The 22,239-nt window shown below is 41.2% G+C and overlaps 1 protein-coding gene across 1 annotated transcript; it reads right to left on the bottom strand.

Moving 5' to 3' along the window:
- Nucleotides 1–2,007: 2,007 nt before the first annotated feature.
- On the bottom strand, nucleotides 2,008–4,430 carry pts (6-pyruvoyltetrahydropterin synthase). Its single transcript, XM_021575572.3, has 7 exons — nucleotides 4,013–4,430; nucleotides 3,643–3,724; nucleotides 3,207–3,286; nucleotides 3,003–3,025; nucleotides 2,750–2,806; nucleotides 2,478–2,548; nucleotides 2,008–2,357 (listed from the first exon to the last, which is right to left on the bottom strand). Exons 1-7 carry the CDS (start codon nucleotides 4,104–4,106, stop codon nucleotides 2,234–2,236), a joined length of 531 nt encoding a protein of 176 aa, XP_021431247.1. The 5' UTR covers nucleotides 4,107–4,430; the 3' UTR covers nucleotides 2,008–2,233.
- Between the last annotated feature and the right edge of the window lie 17,809 nt (nucleotides 4,431–22,239).

The raw sequence follows: 22,239 nt of genomic DNA, 5'->3' as shown, positions 1-22,239 counted from the left end.
ACATTTCACATATGTTGTGGTCTGAATCACAAGAGTATTCAGGGGATCCGCATTGCAGTTTATTAGACAAAGTGGTTGTGGTTAGGTGACAGATTTTAAGCCATGAATGAATGAAAACCGAGGAGAAAAAAAACACACCAAGATGCACTGAGAGGATTTGAAAGCAGGCTTACTAAAATACATGGTCATCACATGAGTACCAATCTGTAAGCACACATACTGCCCCAAAGCCTCACCACTGAACTGTATGATGAGTTGTAGTATGTTGACATTGTGTCAGCTATGATTTGTGACTGACATTTGTTTCAGGATTCTACAGTACCAGCGTAAAAACTGTTTCTAATTTACAGTATGTGCTAGCTGTGGTTAACCTGGAGGTCTGAAAGAGAATCATGCATCACGAAACATTTGTTATTTAATGTCTAGAAGATGAAATACCTTACTACTGGCTTCTCGTTAACGTCATAGTTCCCGCTTGCACTATCTCCATAAATCACGTAAGGGCGGTCTGGTGTTAAGGTGCCGGGATATACTACAGTATATACATGCTTTATTCATCTGTGGAGGAGCTCATAACAAGAAGACCGAGATGGTGGGGACTGTAGTTCATGTTCCAGGGCTGTGCATGTATAAGATCATACTGTAGGATCTTATACAAGTCACGAGATCTAATCCTTTTTAAAAGGAAAGTAAAGAGAGCCACTCCAGGTCCATGTGAGACACTCCAGAATATTGTGCCCCAACAATTAACGAAATATGGTAGCCTACTGTTCAATATTGCAAGTCTTTGCTAGGTAAAGCCCCGCCTTATCTCAGTTCACTGGTCACCATAGCAGCACCCACCCGTAGCACACGTTCCAGCAGGTATATTGCACTGGTCATCCCCAAAGTCAACACTTACTTTGGCCACCTTTCCTTCCAGTTCTCTACTGCCAATGACTCAAACAAATTGCAAAACAAAATCTTATATCTTCCTCTCTAACTTTAAGCATCTGCTGTCTGAGCAGCTAACCGATCACTGTACCTGTACACAGCCAATCTGTAAACAGCACACCCAACTACCTCATCCCCATATTATTACTTACCCTCTTGCACCCCACTAGCTCTACTTGCACATCCATCACTCCAGTATTAATGCTAAATTGTAACTATTTTCACCTCTATGGCCTATTTATTGCCTACCTCCCTACATTTGCACACACTGTACATAGATTTTAATATTTTATTTTGTGTTATTGACTGTATGTTTGTTTATGTGTAACTCTGTGTTGTCTTTGTCGCACTGCTTTGCTTTATCTTGGCCAGGTCGCAGTTGTAAGTGAGAACTTGCTCAACTTGCCTACCCGGTTAAATAAAAGGTGATTATTTTTTTTTTTTTTAAATGGTAATTGATCAATATCAGTTGATGAGAATTTAGAATGAAACAATAAGCATTTATGGCTTTTCTAAGCCCATTTTAGCTTGTTCCCACAAACAGTGTGACAGTCTCTGAACCTTTTTGTTGTTGTTGATGATTTGACATACTATACCATGTCTCAAACTCATTCCACACAATGCTTAGTCTCTGCAGGATTTTGCTCCTCCCTGTTTGTATTAACCTTTATTAAACTAGGCAAGTCAGTTAAGAACTAATTCTTATTTTTCAATGACAGCCTACCCTGGTCAAACACACGCTGGGCCAATTGTGCCAAGGTCTGTTGGTAATGCCTCTAGCACTGAAATGCAGTGCCTTAGACTGCTGTGCCACTTGGGAGCCCTTGTACTTGTTTGATGAATTAAGGTCACTGATTAGCAACTCTCCTCACCTGGTTGTCTAAGTCTTAATTAAAAGAAAAAACTAAAAACCAGCAGACACTAGGCCCTCCAAGGAATGAGTTTGACACCCCTAAACTAGACATTTCAGTCAAGTCAAGCTGCTTACTGGGCTATGAGGCATTCAGATCCTGCACTCTAGTGGTCAATCTGTAGTCAGGTACATTCTAGATGTTCTCTATTGTAGATGCATTGTAGAGAGGCACAAGCAATTCCATTTATTATTATAACAAAGTTGTAGAGTGGATTGCACCAGCAAATGATGCACAATACTATTCAATAGGATAACCTCAACTCTGCACTTTAATACTATCATAACACATCGCATAAGTCCATCTATGAACTCAAATGTGAGATGTGCATACTACATAATATAAATTAGTAAAGATCGTACTAATTACAAGGTACTGAAGGTGGCTGGCTATTCTCCTCGATATACAACAATGTTCTTGTCAGTCTCGTGAATCTTGACCTCGTAGAGAAGATTGGCTGGTAGCTGCTTGACCATGTTGTCCCAGATATATACAGCCACGTTTTCTGTTGTGCTGTACAGCAGACAAAAAAAAAATAATTAAACCATGGAAACTCTGAATCACATGCTCCGAACTGAAAATCCACCCGTTACTCATAAACATAAGGCTACGGTCCAGTAGAGGAGCACACACCTGACAACATTAGCAAAGTAGGGGACGTCCTTATCCAGGTTTTTATGGTCCAACGGAATCATGATGACTTCCTGTATCAGAATTATACATGAGTTTGTAAATAACACACAAATTAATTAATGCACATTTTCCTTATTCTCTAAAATGCGCTATAAATGTGAAACTAATGAAGAAATTAATAGTCTAGCAGCCTACGCTATCAAAGCATAGCCTTCGCTTCAAATCAAAAAAGTCAAGTCCAGGATTGGATTGGAAGAAAGGGAGGGTCTCACCTCGATGTGTTGCTTCAGATCTGTAATGTTCATCACCATGCCTGTGTGACGATCGATCTGGAGATGGACAAAGAGAAGCTCTGTGACGGTCTGTGTGTTTCCAACATCCATTACCAAGGAGGCAGACTGCTTTCATATCATGAGAGTGTCATGTGATTTACTGGTGTGTTTATACCACTAGCAACCATGAGAATGTTTTGTAAGTCGTGTTTTTATGAATATGGTACGACGCAAAGTCTCAGGTGGGACTTACCTTTCCCCGTACCGTCACCTCTACTACAAAAATAAAAACACAACAGAGCCTTAGATAAACATTGGGTTAGACCCAGTTTGAAGTTATGGAACAGGACAGCTATGTAACCTATAGGCCAACTGTGAATCAGACAATAACTGACAACAGAATTGGTCCTATTGGTCCTACGTGCATGTTTGGATGAGACCTTGACCAATGACTGACCTTTATAGTTGTGTCCATGGCCATTGGGATTGTTGCACTTCCCAAATATCTTCTTGTTTACCTCATCACTCAACGTCGGGCTGGAGAGACAACACAATACATGAGGTTTCAATTCAACAAATATATAATAAAAACCTTTAACAATTTTAAGAAGTTGATGGCTTCGCTGTCTCTACAATAGAACTACAGATCCCATGATCTTCCGGGATTGACGCAACAGGTCATGCATGATTCCAATTTCGTTTCGTGGCGTTAAAACTCTCCCTTCTATCAAATAAAACGTCTCACTGGAAACACAATCATACCAAAATGCTTTCCATCTTGCACTCGTCTCGCAGCCTCTGCAGCAGTTTCTAGATGGCAACCCTGCATTAAGCTGCCTATTGCGTCGTCGTTTACAACAACAAAAAAAGATAGAAAAGGATTGCACTGGTACCTGTGCAATCGATGGCACGCGCTGAAACTCTGGACTCGTGTGATGTATCCAATGCGCTCTGCTACTTCGTTTCTTGAATCGGCTTGTGCCATTGCAATGACAGATGAACAGAAGTAAACAATGTAATTAATAGTCGTCGCAGATGCCGTTAAATAGGTTATGCTGGGCGTGTGGAGAATCGAGTCCACGCCCCCTAGTCTTTTCAGGTCATTCAACGCTCAGCGACAATAGAGTACCACGGTATGAGTTATACTACCCATAAAACCTAGCAGTCAAACAGGGAAATGGTTCCAATAGGTTTTCCTTCATACATTCTTCCCATAGGCATTTTTTTAAAACAAACTAGGAGCTGTGTTTCGTGTAGGCTTACCCTGGCGTGACATTTTGATAACCGTGTAAATCTCTAGGCCAAGGAGACTGTCAATATATTCGCCTGTATTTACCCGCAAAACAATTCCAGCCATTACCACGAGGCCATCTTCCCTAATTAAGCGGCCACCAACCTCCTGTGCACAATACCTGTTAGCAAAGGTGTCAGCTAGAGATGACGTGCAGGAGCTTGCAGGGATTTGTAGTCTTGCATGATGCCAATTAGCGTTTTCGAATCCGAGTGTAAATACAGCCGACTATATTGATCAAAGTCACCATATCCGAGAGAGATTTACATGGTTATCAAAGGGTCAAGTCAGGGTAAGTCTACCCGAAACACAGCCCTTATTAAGTGTTTCTAAAAATTCCCTATGAGAACCATTAATGGTGGAAAACCCATTGGAACTACTCTGTTTGACGCTAGGTTTTATGAGTATTATGACAACCTCCACTGTGGGGCTCTCAACCAACTAATATTTTGCATGCAGCACAAACCCAGACATCACTTTGTATGGTAATGAGAGAACCTTCAAAATAAAAGCCCACCTTTCAAAACATTGAAGTGTGGATAATGCATAACACCCGAAGTCCCTCCGACTCACACGGAGGAAGACATTGTAATGAACTTGTCAAACACATGCTCATCTGCCTTAGGTAAGGGACTGTCATTTGTCCCAACGGCACAGGCCAATGACTGTAATACCGTTATAGACTTCCAAAGTTTTTCCGCAGCTTGAGATTGACTGAATTCTTTGGTAATGGGGTTTGCTCCCTATGCACCTGCCAATGTAAATACATTGAATGAGACAAGTAACCAGACAGGACAGAGTGTTAATGCTCTTCCCATTGATAACCAGAATGACAATGAACTTGACTCTCGCTCTGAGGACATGATATGGGGAAAATACATATTTTAAGAGAAAAAGCACACGTATACCTCCCAAAAGAAATACCTCTCTTGAAAAATACTGTCACCTAGTTGAGAAAGATGCACATAATCTCCTGGCTAAGAAACAAGAACACAAGGTATTCAGCAATATGTCGAAAGCAGAGAAAGTATCCCTTATGGAACTCAAGAATGACTCCACTATCATTATAAAACCTGCCAACAAAGGACGTGCAATAGTGATGTAAAATGCTGCAGACTATGGAAAGAAAATTCTCAGAGATGATTTATTTTGCAAAGACTCCCTGGGGATCCTACTAATCAATTCAAGTCTCTGATCCATGATGAACTGTTTTAAGTTTTTGAATGAAATGGAAATTACAAAGACAGAATTTTGCATATATGAAAGTTGCCTGCCCAACCACACCTGTCATTTACACTCTCCCCAAAATTAAAAAGACGCCAGCTATACCAGGCTGGCTTATTGTGAGTAGCAACTGATCTCTGACAGAGAACATTTCAACCTTTGTAGACCATTTTGTGAAGCCCTGGGTGAGCTCTCTCCGCACGTACACCAGAGATCCTTGATTTTATCTCCTTAAATCTGTGGACTCTATACCAGATTTTTTTTTTTTTGTTGTACTTTTGATGTTACCATCCTATATTCTACCTCAATGAACACCCCTTAATGCTCTACCCAGTACCAATTGTGTTGTGGACTTGGCTGAACTGGTACTAACCTCCAAGAATTTTCTCTTCAGAGGAGCCTTTTCCTCCAGACCAAAGGGACAGCAATGGGAAGCACTATGGCTCCTAATTATGCTAACATGTATCTAGGAATGTTAGCAAAACAGGTGGTGCTGAATCCAGAACTTAACCCTTTTCTCCCCAATATTTTCCTCATTCTGAGATATTTGGATGATATTTTCCTGATCTATAGTGTATACAGGGACCCAGGAAGAACTATTGGAATTCCATGCCTATCCAAACTCTATGAATGAGCACCTTAATTTCACCAATAACTATGACCTATCACAATGTGATGGTTATTATGGGCAAAACCTCCCTCTCTACAGATCTCTATAGGAAACATATGGATAGTAACACCCTCCTTAGAGGGGACCACTTCCATCCATGCCCACTCATTAAAAGTATCCCTTTAAGTCAATTCAGCCTCATTAAAAGGATATGTAGCTCTGATGCTTCGTACCAGAAACAGACCACGAATCTCAAACAAAGGTTTAAGGAAAGGACGTATTAAAGAAAATTGGGTAAAACATGACAATGATTGTTTTGAAGGGCTAACAGTTGGGAAAACCTTCAACCAAAATTGAAAGAAAAAGCAGAACGTATGCTTATACTTCACCCGATACTCACCCTTGGGGAAGGCATTTAACAGGAAGCACTGGTACATTGTTGACAATGACCCACAACTGAAACCCATCTTTAACATTCCCCACGTATTGTCTTTAAAAGACCCCCAAACGTGAGAGACATTGTGGCCAGATCTGATTACCCTCCTGAAAAAAGGGAAACCTTGGATGGGGTTTCACGAGTGAAACCTCAATCGCACTCCACACTGCCCTTTCCCACCTGGACAAAAGGAACACCTATGTGAGAATGCTGTTCATTGACTACAGCTCAGCATTCAACACCATAGTGCCCACACAGCTCATCACTAAGCTAAGGACCCTGGGACTAAACACCTCCCTCTGCAACTGGATCCTGGACTTCCTGACGGGCCGCCCCCAGGGGGTAAGCGTAGGTAATAACACATCTGCCACGCTGATCCTCAACACCGGGGATGCGTGCTTAGCCCCCTCCTGTAGTCCCGGTTCACCCACAACTGCGTGGCCAGCCACAACTCCAACACCATCATTATGTTTTCTGAAGACACAACAGTAGTAGGCCTGATCACTGACAACGATGAGACAGTAGTCTATGGTTTGGGTGGTTGGAGTCTGACAATATTCCGGGCTTTCTTTTCACACCGCCTGATATAGAGGCCCTGGATGGCAGGGACTTCGGCCACATTGATGTACTGGACTGTCCTTGCAACCCTCTGTAGCGCCATGCAATCGAGGGCGTGGCTATTGCCATACCAAGCAGTGATGCGGCCAGGCAATATGATCTCAATGGTACAGCTGTAGAAACTTTTCAGGATTTGAGGGCCCATGCCAAACTTTTTCGACCTCCTGAGAGGGATGAGGCACTGTCACGCTTTCTTCACAACTGTGTGTTAGGACCATTTTAAGTCTTTAGTGATTTGTACACCAAGGAACTTGAAGCTGTATACCTGCTCCACTGCCGCCCTGTCAATGTGGATGGGGGCGTGCTTGCCCCCCCTTTTCCTGTAGTGCACAATCAGCTCTTTGGTCTTGCTGACGTTGAGGGAGAGGTTGTAGCTCCGGCACCACACTGCCAGGTGACTGAATTCCTCCCTGTAGGCTGACTCATCGTTGCAGGTGATCAGGCCTACCATCATCGTGTCTTCAGCGAACTTGATAACGGTGTTGGAGTTGTGCCTGGCCACACAGTTGTGGGTGAATAGGGAGTACAGGAGGGGACTAAGAACACACCCCTGTGTTAAGGGTCAGCGTGGCGGAGGTGATCTTGCCTCCTGTGATCTTGAGTCAGGAAGTCCAGGATCCAGTGGCAGAGGGAGGTGTTCAGACCCAGATTCCTAAGCTTGGTGAACAGCTTGGATGGGACAATGATGTTGAACCCTGAGCTGCAGCCAATGAACAGCATTCTCACATAGGCATTCTTCTGGAGAGCAATTTAGATTGCGTCGTCTATGGCTCTGTGTTGGCGGTATGCAAATTGGAGTGGGTCTAGGGTGGCTGGGATGGTGGAGTTAATGTCATAATTTAGTGCCATAACCAGCATCTCAAAGCATGAAGCCTTAGAGTTCTTAGGAACAGGAATGATTGTGGTCATCTTAAAACATGAGGGGATTACACACTGGGACAAGGATAGGTTAAAAATTCTGTGCATGCTCTGAGAACGCTCTCTGGAATACCATCGGGACCCGCGGCCTTGCAGGTTGTTGACCTGATTAAATTCCCTTCTCACGTCGGCCTCGGAAAGCGAGACCACCCAATCTTCTGGGTCGGTGACGGCGTGTGTGTGTGTGTGTGTGTGTGTGTGTGTGATGCTGTCATCCATCTGGTCACTGTCAGCTGGTACATCGGGTCTCTGGCACATCGGGTCTCTGGCACATCTGTTCTCTAGGATCGCTTTCAAAGTTATGGTGTGAAAACAAAGAATCTCATGAGGTTATTGAAATAAGTCCTTTAATATCAGACATAATTTACATAATGTAAACAATATGTTACTTACCACACAAACTATGAAGTTTCACCTCTCTCCATTGCTCAACATATTCTCACAGACTTCTGTTCAATGTACTCACTGGGAATGAAGAACATGGTATGGAGGTAATGGGTACTGCATCTGGAGATGCTTCCGTTGTCAGATTGTCTCTGCTGTAGTTGTAGAGCTCCTTCACGTTTCTAATCAGGACTTGGCCAAACTTCACTGATGCGGTGGCATGGCTCTTGATTACTGCATTTTTCCCATCACTGGCACCTTTACCATGCCTGGAGCCAGAATAGCTGTGTTGATAGGGGAAATCAAAATCAGACACAGCATAGCTAACATCAGATATACAGTACCAGTCAAAAGTTTGGACACACCTACTCATTCAAGGGTTTTTCTTTATTTGTACTATTTTCTAGATTGTAACACATACAGAATCATGGCTAGGCTACCCTGGGGCGGTTTTTTTCCGGATGCACCAAACAATCGGAAAGGGGATTCATCAGAGAAAATGACTTTACCCCAGTCCTCAGCAGTCCAATCCCTGTACCTTTTGCAGAATATCAGTCTGTCCCCAATGTTTTTCCTGGAGAGAAGTGGCTTCTTTGCTGCCCTTTTGACACCAGGCCATCCTCCAAAAGTCTTCACCTCACTGTGCGTGCAGATGCACTCACACCTGCCTGCTGCCATTCCTGAGCAAGCTCTGTACTGGTGGTGCCCTGATCCCGCAGCTGAATCAACTTTAGGAGTCTGTCCTGGCGCTTACTGGACTTTCTTGGGTGCCCTGAAGCCTTCTTCACAACAATTGAACCGCTCTCCTTGAAGTTCTTGATGATCCGATAAATGGTTGATTTAGGTGCAATCTTACTGGCAGCAATATCCTTGCCTATGAAGCCCTTTTTGTGCAAAGCAATGATGACGGCACATGTTTCCTTGCAGGTAACCATGGCTGACAGAGGAAGAACAATGATTCCAAGCACCACCCTCCTTTTGAAGCATCCAGTCTGTTATTCAAACTCAATCAGCATGACAGAGTGATCTCCAGCCTTGCCCTCGTCAACACTCACACCTGTGTTAACGAAAGAATCACTGACTTGATGTCAGCTGGTCCTTTTGTGGCAGGGCTGAAATGCAGTGGAAATGTTTTTGGGGGGGATTCAGTTCATTTGCATGACAAAGAGGGACTTTGCAATTCATCTGATCTCTCTTCATCTTCTGCATTCTTTGGGAAGCACTTGCATTATATAGTATATGTTTTCCGCTGCTGCAGCTTTTCTGCCTTCTCCCTCTCTTTGCTTGAAATGTTCCTATTTTTTAGGATACTACCAGCAAGGGACATCTCATGTGTGTTTTGCTGTAGTTTCATCCTTTGTTTAATATTTCCTAATATTTTGTAGGGTCTTTTATTCTTCATGCTGGTTCTCCAACATTGTCGTTTCACTTTTTATTTTCAGAGAGGATGGGACTCGTTCATCTACTTATTGCACCTTATGCTAGCATGTATGACACTTTTTTGGGGGGGACATTATCCAACTTTGAACCTGTAAAATTGTAAAATAGAATTTGATTGTAAATACAACACACAAAATCCTATCAAATGCATTAAAAATGAAATGTTTAAACTGTCTAACAATGTATTCAGGCAGGCTATATAAAATAATAATAATAATAATATAGATTCATTAATAAATGACGACAAGTAGGCCTATGGAAAATTAAAGAAATGTTTTCAGGTTTTCCCTACAGAAATCACACTTTTATAGAAAAACTACAAAATTGGATGTTCTATTTCCACAATAATGCTTAAACTACACCAGTAGACCACTTTTGAGTAAAAACGTTGTGTTGTTGTTGTTGCTGTAATTCCTCTTTAATTCCACTTTACGCCTCTCAATGGACCGTTGTGTTTGGCTAAAATGTTTCTTTATGCTACTAGACATGTGATGAGAGTGTTTGCAAAACAAACAAACACCCAAACGATTGATACAAACCAACATGATATCATTCTCCCAGGCATATGCTTTCTTTGCATTCAACATTTAATTCGGAAAGTTTTTTGAGAAATACGTTAGAAATGCATGTTTTGTATACACATTGCAATCATGTTGCACATGATGATGGCTCTACATAGCACACTCACTCACTGTCCCATCACTCATAAACTTTCACTCATAAACTAGACACGATCCCTGCTTAATGTAACAAATCAGCCGTAAGTCAAACAGAAAAGTTGGCTACAGCTGTCATTGTAATCTTACCTCAGGAATAAATTTAGGCTATTTATCTTGACCCCCTTACAACATAGACATACAGTGCCTTGCGAAAGTATTCGGCCCCCTTGAACTTTGCGACCTTTTGCCACATTTCAGGCTTCAAACATAAAGATATAAAACTGTATTTTTTTTGTGAAGAATCAACAACAAGTGGGACACAATCATGAATTGGAACGACATTTATTGGATATTTCAAACTTTTTTAACAAATCAAAAACTGAAAAATTGGGCGTGCAAAATTATTCAGCCCCCTTAAGTTAATACTTTGTAGCGCCACCTTTTGCTGCGATTACAGCTGTAAGTCGCTTGGGGTATGTCTCTATCAGTTTTGCACATCGAGAGACTGACATTTTTTCCCATTCCTCCTTGCAAAACAGCTCGAGCTCAGTGAGGTTGGATGGAGAGCATTTGTGAACAGCAGTTTTCAGTTCTTTCCACATATTCTCGATTGGATTCAGGTCTGGACTTTGACTTGGCCATTCTAACACCTGGATATGTTTATTTTTGAACCATTCCATTGTAGATTTTGCTTTATGTTTTGGATCATTGTCTTGTTGGAAGACAATGGTCCTGTATTTGGCTCCATCCATCTTCCCATCAATTTTAACCATCTTCCCTGTCCCTGCTGAAGAAAAGCAGGCCCAAACCATGATGCTGCCACCACCATGTTTGACAGTGGGGATGGTGTGTTCAGCTGTGTTGCTTTTACGCCAAACATAACGTTTTGCATTGTTGCCAAAAAGTTCAATTTTGGTTTCATCTGACTAGAGCACCTTCTTCCACATGTTTGGTGTGTCTCCCAGGTGGCTTGTGGCAAACTTTAAACAACACTTTTTATGGATATCTTTAAGAAATGGCTTTCTTCTTGCCACTCTTCCATAAAGGCCAGATTTGTGCAATATACGCCTGATTGTTGTCCTATGGACAGAGTCTCCCACCTCAGCTGTAGATCTCTGCAGTTCATCCAGAGTGATCATGGGCCTCTTGGCTGCATCTATGATCAGTCTTCTCCTTGTATGAGCTGAAAGTTTAGAGGGACGGCCAGGTCTTGGTAGATTTGCAGTGGTCTGATACTCCTTCCATTTCAATATTATCGCTTGCACAGTGCTCCTTGGGATGTTTAAAGCTTGGGAAATATTTTTGTATCCAAATCCGGCTTTAAACTTCTTCACAACAGTATCTCGGACCTGCCTGGTGTGTTCCTTGTTCTTCATGATGCTCTCTGCGCTTTTAACGGACCTCTGAGACTATCACAGTATAGGTGCATTTATACGGAGACTTGATTACACACAGGTGGATTGTATTTATTATCATTAGTCACATAAGGGTTAAAAAGTTGTAACAATAAACTACGCATATTTGGTTAGTATAGACCCTACTGAGTATTTTCCTCCCCACTTTAGCTGAGAGAGGCAGAAAAGTTTTCTCTCTACAAGCCAATATAAAGTATATCCCATGTACAGTCTTTTACAGTGTATTGCATTGGGGGCTATATGGGCGACAGCAGGCCGTGCGACATGGCCCCCCCCTAAAAAAAATACAATATTTGGTTAGTAGAAACCACCCTGAGTATTTTCCACCCCACTTTAGCTGAGAGGGGAATATATATATTTTCTTCTCTACAACCTAATATGTATCCCATATACAGTGTATTGCGTTGCAGTGAAGTGAGAAGGTGGAGTAAGGAGTCACCACCACTCTGTATTAAACCAGTTGCTCAGCACAAGAGACCAATCTATGTTTTGCAGACTCTGTTGAGTAATTCCAAAAACATATATTTGTATTTTATTAAAAGTATATTTCTTTAAAGCTGCAATATATAACTTTTTGGGTGACCCTACCAAATTCACATAGAAATGTGAGTTATAGAGCGGCCATTCTATTTGAAAGCATTTCTAATAAGCAGTGGATCTGTTCTATGTGTATTATCTCTCATCTTTCCGTTCTTAAATGTTGTTTTTGCGTCTTTTACTTTCGGTTTTGTACATCCGCTTCAAACAGCTGAAAATACAATAGTTTTGCTTATGGAAAATATATTTCACAGCGGTTTAGATGGTACAATGATGGGACTTGTATTTTTTTACAAAAATATCTGCGATTATCTGCCAGCATAATATCCTCATGCTCGGAGAACGATAATACAATACCATCGGTTCACATCTGGGCGGTAACAGCGTACATACCACCAGAAAAAAAGTATTCATTCCGAGTCTTTTTGGTGAGCCGGCTCATTTGGCTCTGTTCAGATAAAAAAAGCCAGCTCATTTGGCTCCCAAACGGCTTTTCGTTCAAAATGCTTAAAAATCGAACTAGAACCATAAAACAATTTAAGATTTCCAATGTAATGCCCAAAAGGTAGGCTACCATTATGTAAGATCGGTGGGCATGCGTGGTCAAATACATTTTTACCTGGTCCAACAAATATTTTATGCGCTGAAAAAAATCAGCGTTGACCTGATTGACACATTACCCCCACTCTCTCTAGTTTCTGCAGTGCGAATTCGCCCTCTTTAGATAATTATTTTGTTACTTATCTGCAGAAAAACGTTTTGAGCTCAAAAAGCATTAGTAGCAGTATGCAAATCAGGGAGCCAAATAGCCGGATCTTTCACCGATGCAATTCGGTTCCCTACGTTCACTAAAAAGACCCCGTCGCGAACGACCCATCACCACCACCACCACCACCACAATCATCAATTTGCCATTATAAAGCGCAATCAATGAATAGGCTATGGCTGCATTTTTAACGGTAAAGTCAAATATTCTATAATGTGCAACAACAATGAATGCACGGTGCGCAAAAGCTTTTAATCGTATGGGTATCATTAGAGATGCTCTTGTTTTCACCATCTACTCTCAATCTCAATGTTTTTACTGAGTTCCTTCCCTTGAGATAAACTATAGATGGTTCCATCTATAGTGGATTTTGAAGTGGATTTAACAAGTGACATCAATAAGGGATTATAGCTTCCACCTGGATTCACCTGGTCAGTCTGTCATGGAAAGAGCAGGTGTTCTTAATGTTTTGTGCACTGTGTATATTTTACATATGATGTCCTTGAAAGTTATTCATATTCTTGAATGTTAAAAAAATGCTGGTAGTAAACTTGTACATTTTTTAAGTCACCGGTCACATTCCATCTCTTTGCAACCCTTTTAGCTATAAATATGTTTCTCTTGTTGTGTTTTCATGTAGGCCTATTGTTACATTGAATCAATCATTTGTCAAATATATTGTATCGGATACTGAGCACATCTGCAATTTTTCTAGATGATGACAACATTGCAGCTTCCCCCCCCAGCACCAGACACCCTGGTGTAACTTTTGACTCTAACCTCTCATTTGAAGCACACATCCGCAGCATCAGATTAAATCAAATCGAAATGTATTTGTCACATGCTTTGTAAAGAACAGGTTAGACTAACAGTCAAATGCTTAATTACGGGCCCTTCCCAACATTGCAGATAGAAAGAAAATAAAGAAATAATATAAAAGTAATAACACGTAATTTAGCAATATACACGGGGTACCAGTCGATGTGAAGGGTTACAAGGTAATTGAGGTAGATATGCACATACTGTATAACTAGGCTTAAGGTGACTAGGCAACAGGATAGATAATAAACAGTAGCAGCGACTGTTTTTTTGCACTAACTTTTATTTTATTTTACTCATCACATAAGCATGTGAGTATGTGATGAGTAAAATAAAAGTTAGTGCAAAAGGGGTCAATGCAGATAGTCTGGATAGTTTAATATTTTACTATTTAGCAGTCTTATGGCTTGGGGTAGAAGCTGTTCAGGATCCTGTTGGTTCCAGACTTGGTGCATTGGTACTGCTTGCTGTGCGGTACTGGAGAGAACAATCTGTGACTTCTATAAAGTGTCCTTTTTCCAACTGTGTAACATCGCTCGGATCAGTTCATTCTTGTCCACTGTGGAGTCAGAAGCTTATGCATGCCCTGGTAACATCTTGGCCTGTTCAATATAGGATCCAATTGAATGCGCCTACATACAGTGTGTCACGACTCCGACCGAAGGACACTTCCCTTCCCGTTCGGGTGGCGCTCGGGGTTGTAGTCACCGGCCTACTAGCTGCTACTGATTATTTCCTCCCCCTCCTTATGTGTTGATTGTGTGCACCTGTTTTGAGTTAGGTAGTAGGCTTTATTAGTCAGCCGGCCCGCAGGGTTCCTTGTGCGGGATTAATTATTGTGATCGTCTGTTTGGTGTGCTTGTGTGCACGTCTATTGGGTTTTGTGGTTTCCCATTTTGTGTGTTTTCCCTGGACAGTTTAAGTCCCCCTGTTTGGGGCATTTGTTTGTTCAGTACGCCCTGTGTTTTTGTGAGGGTTGGCTTATGTTCAGCGTTTATCAGTGCATTAAAATAGCACTCCCCTGAACTCTCTGCTTCCTTCGCCTGACTCCTCACCCACTACACTCAGACCGTTACACAGTGCCTTCAGAAAGTATTCACACCCCTAAAATTTGTCCACATTTTGTTGTGTTACAGCCTGAATTTAAAATGGATTACATTAACATTTTATCCCTGACCTACACACAATACCCCATAATGACAAAGTGGAATCATGTTTTTCGAAATGTTTACAAATGAATTAAAAGCTGAAATGTCTTGACTCAATAAGTATTCAACCCCTTTGTTATGGCAAGCCTAAATAAGTTCAGGAGTAAACACTTGCTTAACGAGTCACTTGCATGGACTCACTCTGTGTGCAATAATAGTGTTTAACATGATTTTTGAATGACTACCTCATTAAAAACAAAGCAAAAAAGTAGACATTGAATATCCCTTTGAGCATGGTTGCCAGAGAGGAAGGAAACTGCTCAGGGATTTCACCATGAGGGTGACTTTAAAACAGTGACAGAGTTGAATGACTGTGATAGGAGAAAACTGAGAATGGATCAACAACATGGTAGTTACTTCATAATACTGACCTAATTGACAGAGTGAAAAGAAAGCCTGTACAGAATAAAACATATTCTAAACATGCATCCTGTTTGCAACAAAGCACTAAAGCAATACTGTAAAAAATGTGGCAAAGCAATTCACTTTTTGTCCTGAATACAAAATGTTATGTTTGAGGAAAATTCAATACAACACATTACTGAGTAGCACTGTCCATATTTTCAAGCATAGTGGTGGCTGCATCATGTTATTGGAATGCTTGTAATTGTTAAGGACTAGGGAGTTTTTCAGGATAAAAAAGAAACGGAATGGAGCTAAGCACTGCCAAAATCCTAGAGGAAAACCTGGTGGCAGGTAGCCTAGCAGTTAAAAGCATCGGGACAGTAACCGAAAGGTCGCTGGTTTGAAATCCCTGAGTTGACAAGCTGAAAAAAATCTGTTGACATGCCCTTGAGCAAGGTACTTAAACCTAATTGCTCCTGTCAGTCAATTTGGATAAGAGTGTCTGCTAAATGACTGCTAAATGATGAAAATGTAAATATACAGTTCCTTGCGAAAGTATTCGGCCCCCTTGAACTTTGCGACCTTTTGCCACATTTCAGGCTTCAAACATAAAGATATAAAACTGTATTTTTTGTGAAGAATCAACAAGAAGTGGGACAGAATCATGAAGTGGAACGACATTTATTGGATATTTCAAACTTTTTTAACAAACCAAAAACTGAAAAATTGGGCGTGCAAAATTATTCAGCCCCTTTACTTTCAGTGCAGCAAACTCTCTCCAGAAGTTCAGTGAGGATCTCTGAGGATCTCTCAATGTTGACCTAAATGACTAATGATGATAAATACAATCCACCTGTGTGTAATCAAGTCTCCGTATAAATGCACCTGCACTGTGATAGTCTCAGAGGTCCGTTAAAAGCGCAGAGAGCATCATGAAGAACAAGGAACACACCAGGCAGGTCCGAGATACTGTTGTGAAGAAGTTTAAAGCCGGATTTGGATACAAAAATATTTCCCAAGCTTTAAACATCCCAAGGAGCACTGTGCAAGCGATAATATGGAAATGGAAGGAGTATCAGACCACTGCAAATCTACCAAGACCTGGCCGTCCTTCTAAACTTTCAGCTCATACAAGGAGAAGACTGATCAGAGATGCAGCCAAGAGGCCCATGATCACTCTGGATGAACTGCAGAGATCTACAGCTGAGGTGGGAGACTCTGTCCATAGGACAACAATCATTCGTATATTGCACAAATCTGGCCTTTATGGAAGAGTGGCAAGAAGAAAGCCATTTCTTAAAGATATCCATAAAAAGGGTCATTTAAAGTTTGCCACAAGCCACCTGGGAGACACACCAAACATGTGGAAGAAGGTGCTCTGGTCAGATTAAACCAAAATTGAACTTTTTGGCAACAATGCAAAATGCTATGTTTGGCGTAAAAGCAACACAGCTGAACACACCATCCCCACTGTCAAACATGGTGGTGGCAGCATCATGGTTTGGGCCTGCTTTTCTTCAGCAGGGACAGGGAAGATGGTTAAAATTGATGGGAAGATGGATGGAGCCAAATACAGGACCATTCTGGAAGAAAACCTGATGGAGTCTGCAAAAGACCTGAGACTGGGACGGAGATTTGTCTTCCAACAAGACAATGATCCAAAACATAAAGCAAAATCTACAATGGAATGGTTCAAAAATAAACATATCCAGGTGTTAGAATGGCCAAGTCAAAGTCCAGACCTGAATCCAATCGAGAATCTGTGGAAAGAACTGAAAACTGCTGTTCACAAATGCTCTCCATCCAACCTCACTGAGCTCGAGCTGTTTTGCAAGGAGGAATGGGAAAAAATTTCAGTCTCTCGATGTGCAAAACTGATAGAGACATACCCCAAGCGACTTACAGCTGTAATCGCAGCAAAAGGTGGCGCTACAAAGTATTAACTTAAGGGGGCTGAATAATTTTGCACGCCCAATTTTTCAGTTTTTGATTTGTTAAAAAAGTTTGAAATATCCAATAAATGTCGTTCCACTTCATGATTGTGTCCCACTTGTTGTTGATTCTTCACAAAAAAATACAGTTTTATATCTTTATGTTTGAAGCCTGAAATGTGGCAAAAGGTCGCAAAGTTCAAGGGGGCCGAATACTTTCGCAAGGCACTGTATATGTTCAGTTTGCTTTCCACCAGACATTAATTAAACTTTCAGATGAACAATTACTTAAGGCCAAATCTACACTGGTTGCTTACCATGAAGACAGTGAATGTTCTTGAGTGGGCTAGTTTCAGTTCTTAAATCTACTTGAAAATCAATGGCAAGACCTGAAAATGGTTGTCTACCAATGATCAACCAACTTGAAGAATTTAGAAAAATAATAATCAGCAAATGTTGCACAATCCAGGTGTTGAAAGCTCTTAGAGTCCAGAAAAGACTCACAGCTGTTATCGCTGCCAAATGTGCTTCTACAAAGTATTGACTCAGGGGTGTGAATACTTATGTAAATGACAACAAAATGTGGAATAAGTCAATGGGCATGAATTCTTTCTGAAGGCACTGTACATATGCCAACCTCTAGAGAACTATTCCCCAGCACGCGCCCTTCAATTATCAGACTAAATGTCCTGGTCACACCTACCACAACCCTGCGCAGCATTAGTGACAGGGCCTTCTTACATGTGGCCCTTCAGCTCTGGAACACTCTACATGTCACAGAGGCTGCTTCAATTTCATTATTTAAAACACAACTAAAGACCTACCTATTTAAGCTAGACAGGTTAAAATGTAATGTTTGATTGCCTAATTTGCTTAAAATATACAGTACCAGTCAAATGTTTTAGAACACCTACTCATTCAAGGGTTTTTCTTTGCTTTACTTAAAGCCAGTGACATATCGTTAGTAAAGATTGAAAAAAGTAGGGGGCCAAAACAACTGCCCTGGGAAATTCCTGGTTCTACCTGGATTATGTTGGAGAGGCTTCCATTAAAGAACACCCTCTGTGTTCTGTTAGACTGGTAACTCTTTATCCACAATATAGCAGGGAGTGTAAAGCCATAACAAATATGTTTTTCCAGCAGCAGACTAAGATCTATAATGTCAAAAGCCGCACTGAAGTCTAACAAAACAACATTTACAATCCTTTTATCATCAATTTCTCTCAGCCAATCATCAGTTATTTGAGTAAGTACTGTGCTTGTTGAATATCCTTAAATATAACTGTACAGAAAGTCTGTTGCCAATTTGTTTACAGCAAAATAGCATTTTATCTGGTCAAACTGGTCAAACAGGTATCTGGTCATTTTTTCCAAAAGTTTACTCAGGGTTGGTAACAGGCTGATTGGTTGACTTTTTCAGCCAGTAAAGGGGGCTTTACTATTCTTGGGTAGCGGAATTACTTTTGCTTCCCTCAAGGCCTGAGGGAACACACTTTCTAGTAGACTTAGATTGAAGATATGCAAATAGCAGAGGCAATATTGCCCTCTATTATCCTCAGTAATTTTCCATCAAAGTTGTCAGACCCCGGTGGCTTGTCAGTGTAGATAGACAACAATAATTGATTCACTTCTTCCACACTCACTTTCCGGAATTCAAAGTTACAGTGCTTGTCTTTCATAATTTGATCAGTTATACTTGGATGTGTAGTGTCAGCGTTTGTTGCTGGCATGTCATGCTTAAGTTTGCTAATTTTGCCAATGAAAAATCATTAAAGTAGTTGGCAATATTAGTGGGTTTTGTGATGAATGAGTCATCTGATTCAATGAATGATGGAGCTGAGTTTGCCTTTGTCATGACTGTCCTGATCAGGTCAGGTTACAGGAGACCACAACCCTACAGATTATCTCTCAACCCCAACAGAGGAGGAGAGATCTAGGGGTCTGAAGATGTGGGGGTTTTATGACCCCTCACGCCCCTGGTAAATCTTAGGCCACAGACAAATTCCTTTTGTCCTGTTACTATGGAGGACCAGCCTCAGAACATTAAACATGAAATAAAGGGACTTTGGTTTCATCACTATGGTTTCCATCAGCCACACTGGTGGTCATGACGATAGATGGAATATGAAAATGTATGTCAGTTTTGTTTTGTTATTAAAGGTTAATAGATGACGTTATTACGAAAACATTGTAACGTCAACAGTTTACCTAGTATATGTTTGATGTTTATACATTGTACGTTGTATGGAAAATGTCCAAATCAAAGAGAATGTTTTGGTAAAGATGAAATGTGAAGTTAGTTGTCTAAAATTGGATTTGAATCAAATCTAGACCTTGCCCATAACTTGGTACGCCCAGAGAAGGGCCCTAAAGGTGGTTACGCCCACTTCTGACACGAGGGTATAAAACCTGTGAGTAAAGAATTTCCAGATTAGACTACGTGACCCAAGCTGCAGCCGAGGTCTAAAAAGTCAACGAACCCAAAATGCAACGCATGAGTAGCTGCGAGTAGCTGTGTCTAAGCCGGTGAAATCAAGTCGAACCACCTGGCCTCCATCTCCCATTGAATCGTGGTATCTACACGGTTTAATTCCTCAACTGTGAGATCTGAACTACAGAGCTGTCTGTCCTCAGAAGAGCCCTTCCAGAACAAGGGCAAGGGAACAGACTCCTAAGCCAAAAGGACACTGATATCGTGAGGACGACCAGAGAGGTGCGCCGGAGAAGTGCGTCATTGAGCAGCCTGGACGGTCCAAGCAGAGAATCCACAGAGACCATCCCCACGTAATTACATCATTATATTCTGACACATAAGAGCGGCAGTTTGGGGCAAGGCTAGGGTTAGAATAAGCATAGCTGACAAATTCACCCAAATGTATATTTCTCTCGTGTACTTTCTCTTTTTCTCTCTCTTTTAAATCCCCATTTGGGTAACACGCGCCATAGTGTGTTGGCCCGTTATACTAAGTTCTAATCAATAGCCTAGAATGTGTTTTTGTGTATGTGTATCTTTTATCATTTTTTTTTTTTTTTTAGTAAATAAATACTCAACTAAGATTGGTGTGGTACGAACTCATTGGTGAGACCCGGGTCCGTGCAGATTCACGGATTATGCGACGTTCAGAACGAGACTGTAGAGGAAACTGATTAATTAGCGGCTGTTGTAAAATCAATATTCTGATATTCTTTGAGTTAATTTGGGAAATAGAGACTCAATAAAAACATATTTTCCCATGGTGCCCCAGGTTAATGAGTTAATAATTGCTTAATTCAGTTAATCACGCAATTAGAAACTTTTAATCATTCGATGAGCAACAGTCGTCACATTAACTAATACAACGTCACAACACCTTTTTGCCCATAACTTAATTTAAGGTGCTCCAAAGTTTTTTTTACCATCATTCTCTATATAATTGATCTTTGCTTCATAGTCTAGTTTCTAAGCACACTAATTACCTTATATTTTTGCCCATTGTAAGGAAAGAGTATTTTTCCACTGACTTACGTTAGCTGTTGTGAAAGACTAAACAGATGTGTTGGAAACAGGAGTTGGTCAAGGCTGGAGGAAAAAATGCTGACCGGACCCTGCATTTGGGCCTGTTTCAATTATTGTTCAATGAGATACATTAAATATACCACAAAAATATGGTTTTGTTTAATTCAGCGCCCTAGGAAATTGTTGTTGTTTTGAAGCTAATTTCATGCAATTCTACATCATGTAACATGACTCATGACATCTTATGTGTCATGAGTCAAGTATCAGTGTAGATAAACCTCTTTTTCAGAAAGTGATTAGCTCAATTGATAGCAACATAGTCACACATTAGGCACTCCCCATCACACCAAACCAGTCCCATCGCCACCCTTACCCTGAGCAGCCACTCCATCCTACTGTCCTCATCTGTCTCCGACCTTAGAGTGTTGCTAGACACCCTCCCTCACTTTCTTCGACCACCTAAAATCTGTCTGTGAAAAATAATTATTTCACCTGAAAACATCACCCGGCTTCTTCCTACTCTCTCCAAACCTGCTCTGGAAAAGCTGTTAAACTCCCTCGTCACTTCACGACTTGATTACTATAATGCAGCTTGTGCAGAACTGCCAGTGTCCTCAAAGGAACCCGGTGATCTGCCCACATCAGCCTTATTCTAGCCTCTCTCCACTGGCTGCCCAACCAATTCAGAATCAACTTCAAAATCATGCTGTTAGTCTTCAAAACCCTAGCCTTTGGTCCCCAATACCTCAGTGAACTCCTCAGCCCCAAACAGTCTTCACGGTCACTCATGACCGAGCATTCTGCTGCCTCGGCCTCCGGCTCTGGAACGAGCCCCCCCCCATCTCTGCATGTTCAGACCACCACTGTCTTAAAGTCTGAGCTCAAGAATCACTTCTTCAAACTGGCTTTAACTTAATCTGATCTATGATGTGGTGTCTGTTGTTGGTCTTGTACATTAGTTTCAAGTTCTATTGTTTTGTCCTTGTCGCCTCTCTTCTTAGTTTGTGTATCTTGTATAGTACTAGACCGTTAGCTTTCTTTAGCCCTCTTATTAAAGATTTTTTATTTAAATGGTTGCTCTCAACGTGAATAGCTTTGTGATTTACATCTGTAAATGAAAAGTGCTCTGCAAATGTAAGTAATTATTATTACTTCTGTAAGGATGAGAATGGGATATTCATGATTGATTAGAAAGGCCTCACGTGTGTATAAATTCCTGTCTATCACGTGAACTAATTGGGATGGTGGTTGCCTGACCCAGAATAAAGTCACTTCCTGTTGAGCTCCTTATGCTGTCTCATGTCCATGTCCTGTCTTATCGCTGATGTTACACTCCCTGAATCCTCCAAACTGATGTTACACTCCCTGAATCCTCCAAACAGCGTGTTACACA

This window comes from Oncorhynchus mykiss, chromosome 20, assembly GCF_057628025.1.
Source record: "Oncorhynchus mykiss isolate SJ-2025 chromosome 20, ASM5762802v1, whole genome shotgun sequence".
NCBI lineage: Eukaryota > Metazoa > Chordata > Actinopteri > Salmoniformes > Salmonidae > Oncorhynchus > Oncorhynchus mykiss.
The sequence above is the reverse complement of the archived record's forward strand: the minus strand, read 5'-3'. Positions and strand labels throughout refer to the sequence as shown.

Excerpts from the sequence above, each read along its gene's own strand:
- pts (XM_021575572.3), bottom strand. The coding sequence starts at position 4,106 with ATGGCTGGAATTGTTTTGCGGGTAAATACAGGCGAATATATTGACAGT. Across the intron at positions 3,725-4,012 it reads TATCAAAATGTCACGCCAGG|CCGATTCAAGAAACGAAGTA; the intron begins GTAAGCCTACAC and ends CAATGGCACAAG. Across the intron at positions 2,807-3,002 it reads AGGTGACGGTACGGGGAAAG|ATCGATCGTCACACAGGCAT; the intron begins GTAAGTCCCACC and ends GTCCATCTCCAG.